General features: G+C 31.3%; 3 protein-coding genes across 3 annotated transcripts; all 3 read right to left on the bottom strand.

Annotated features, from left to right (window-relative positions):
- Positions 1-402: 402 nt before the first annotated feature.
- On the bottom strand, positions 403-927 carry NEPG_02104 (uncharacterized protein; the record flags this gene model as incomplete). Its single annotated transcript, XM_013204477.1, has 1 exon — positions 403-927. One exon carries the CDS (start codon positions 925-927, stop codon positions 691-693), a length of 237 nt encoding a protein of 78 aa, XP_013059931.1. The 3' UTR covers positions 403-690.
- A 97-nt stretch (positions 928-1,024) lies between these two features.
- NEPG_02103 (uncharacterized protein) lies at positions 1,025-2,803 on the bottom strand (the record flags this gene model as incomplete). The annotated part of the gene is made up of 1 exon (XM_013204476.1): positions 1,025-2,803. The coding sequence occupies one exon, from the start codon at positions 2,801-2,803 to the stop codon at positions 1,025-1,027; it is 1,779 nt and encodes a 592-aa protein (XP_013059930.1).
- On the bottom strand, positions 2,742-3,161 carry NEPG_02102 (uncharacterized protein; the record flags this gene model as incomplete). Its single annotated transcript, XM_013204475.1, has 1 exon — positions 2,742-3,161. A coding segment is annotated over one exon (420 nt), but the record flags the coding sequence as incomplete, so codon positions are not given.
- Between the last annotated feature and the right edge of the window lie 2 nt (positions 3,162-3,163).

Genomic DNA, 3,163 nt, shown 5'->3' with positions numbered 1-3,163 from the left:
AGTATCATTATACTTGCCTGTTTTATAGTTTACTTCATATGGTATTATGCACATTCTTTAATAATAACATAGTTTTCCTATACTTTTTGTATAATTGTCCTTTACTTATATTCTTATACTATTAAACATTTAAATATTTCAAATTGTAGAAATAAAATATGTTCACTTTTTATATGAAATATTTCATTGAATATGAGTTTATTACAAGAAAAATAGAAAAATAATAAATAAAAGAATTTACTAAAATCATTTAACTATTTTATAATACAATATGTAATATAACACAACAAAACAACATATTAACATACCAATACTCCATAAAAATTAAGAAGCATATTATAATCAACTATATATTTCAAAACAAAACTTAAATAAACTATTTTTATTGAATTAGTGTAGTATAGCATATTTGGTTTCAGTTAAAGAGCAGGATGTGCCTGTAGTATAGTAGTATATTAAATTGGCTTTCTATTTATGAAACAGAAATAAAAGACCATTAACAAATCAACTAGAAACAGTATATTTTGGGTTATTACTATAGAATAGTAGTGATGTAGGGGCAAGCACTAATATGTATATTGTAGTGTTATTGTGGTGACACCACCACTCGGACGGGAGCCCCCGAGGGCGATCCGTCTGCGCGCCAGCTCGCGCGGTGATCCCGCCAAGGCAAAGGCCGGGATCTCTGAATTAGTATATCAACTTCCGACTATTTAACCGGAGCTCTTCCCCCAATTTAGGGGGAGACTCAGGGAAGCATCGACGGCTTAACTTCAGCGCCAGGCCTAACACAACTGCGCTCGGGACTCCGTGTCCGCGCAGGCTTGGGCCGCTTCCTAAAGACAATAAAGAGCTCTCCTCTTTCACTCTCTTCTCTCTCTTGGCTACGTAGCAGGGCGGCGGTGGCGTTACTCCTTGTGAGTACATCAGTTATAAATAGACAAATTAGGTAGAATATGTAATAAACGAGTAGTTATATCTAAAGTGTTTTCTTAGTGCAATATTTTCGGATTTAGAGACGGATTTAAGTTTTTTTTGATAGTTTTTTAAGTTCTTGTAAACGTAATTCTCGTGTGATGGGGTAGGTTTTAATTAAAGTATTTAAAATATCATAGTGGATTCCATATTTACAGCCGTTGTAGTTATTGTCTCTTATGGATATAATTCCTTCATCACTTTGTCTAATTTCTTGTAGTTTGCTATTTTGAATAGCACTTGAAATGTCTTTTAGAATGAATCTTGGGTCATAGTCCTTTTTATTAAGTACCGTGCCCGAGATAGGATCGATTATTTCATCCTTTGTATTTATATCCATTAAATATGCATTCATTCTTTCTAAAAGATCTTTCATAGTCAGACAGTAAATAGCACTGGTTTTATAGTCAATATCAGTTCGGCTTTTGTAGAAACAGTGTCCATATAATGCTGTATTAAGAGAAGGATTTTTGCGCTGTAGCATGCCAATGAAAGAAATATGGGCAGGTTGATTAATAACACCCATGCGCGTTCTTTCATCTCGTATTCTGCTGTCAAACTTGTATGTTGTGTACTCATAGACGCTTTCATAAATTCTTGTATTCCAAGTTATATTTATATTACCAGCCGCAATATTAATTTCTGATTGAATATTCATGTAGTAACACTGAGGGTCTTCATAGAAGTCTGTTGAATTTCGTATAAAGAAGTCGCTATAATAGTGTTTAATAGCATAGTTTAGATCACTTTCTTTCATATGTCTTTCAATTATTAATGATATTGAATCATCGGTTCGTAACTTAGAAGAGCTTGAATCATTTGTCTTTGAGCCAGAGGAACTTGAATTAGTCTTAAAAAATGGAGGAGTATAAATCTCTGTGTAATCAATTGGTATTAAGTCTTTATATTCACCCAATTTGAATACATGATAGTTAATACTATTCTTGTCATAAGGTCCAAGCACAGCACCAGAAACCATAAACTTAGAAAGAAAAAGTGGAATCCGTGTCTTTTTCACATTGCCATCCTTAACATTATTTTTTACTTCTGATGAATACACAAACTGTGCAAAACAGAACTCGGTTTCATAGATATTTTCTTTTATGTAATAGAATACTACATTATAGTTTTCACTTTCTATTGACATAATGGTTTTGTTTAAATCAGATTCATCGGTTATTAATGACCATGTTTTATCCTGCTTGCAGTACTTAAATGAATACACATCTCCAATCTTATAATGGTTACCTTTTCTTCTTATATTAAAAGTATATTTTAAATGAGTTATTATGTCTTTAATTGTATGAAACTGATAGTTTATAATTGTACCATTTTTTTGCCTATGTGTGTAGTAGGGAAGATGAACCATTGTAACCGTGTGCCATTCATTGTCTACAAATTGCACATGATAATGGTCTTTTATGCTTAGTAATGTGTTATTTTCAGTGAATATGTCAGTGTATTTTATATCATCTATGTCAATAACATGAGTAGAGCCAATATTTTCTATTTCATTTATGTTTTTTATCTGTGCAATAGATTTAAAAAGTTGTTGAGCATTAAAACTTTCACCCCCTAACAGTTTATTGTGTGCTCGGATTTCATGCATATTATCTATATGAATTAGTCGTGTTCTATTTCTAATAGCGTCTTTTTGTTTCTGGTATAGTTTATATGTCATTCCATGATATTTATAAAAAATACCAACTTTATTACATACAAAATTATATACTTCTATTGCATTAGAATCGCCTATTAAATTCTCATTATCCCCCTTGCAATTTAATTTGTTTAATTGCATTGTATGCTTCTTCTGCCGATGCTTCATTTTTCTGTGCAGTGTGTATAAGATATTTCATAATGCATGTTAAATCTGATAGCTGTTCAATTTTTAAATTACCTGCAAAGTCTATTATATTATTACGCTTATTTTTTTTATCCCTATTCATTATTTCTACTTTAATTTCTTTAACAAAATTTTCAACAATATTCTGTGACATCTTATAGAAGTCTTCATATACCTCTGGCATTAAAAGAATAATATTCAACTTTTTTTTAAGTTGTATACCCCTCTCTGCTCCTTCTACAGCTATTTGACTATTTATACCACTACAGCAACAGTATAAACTTACTTCTTTGTTTATCCAAATATCTCCAAGAGCTTCTGTTCTCTTATTATTATGTAAGG

This window comes from Nematocida parisii, assembly GCF_000250985.1.
Source record: "Nematocida parisii ERTm1 unplaced genomic scaffold supercont1.5, whole genome shotgun sequence".
NCBI lineage: Eukaryota > Fungi > Microsporidia > Nematocida > Nematocida parisii.
Note: the sequence above shows the minus strand (reverse complement) of the source record. Positions and strands in the feature narration are given on the sequence as shown.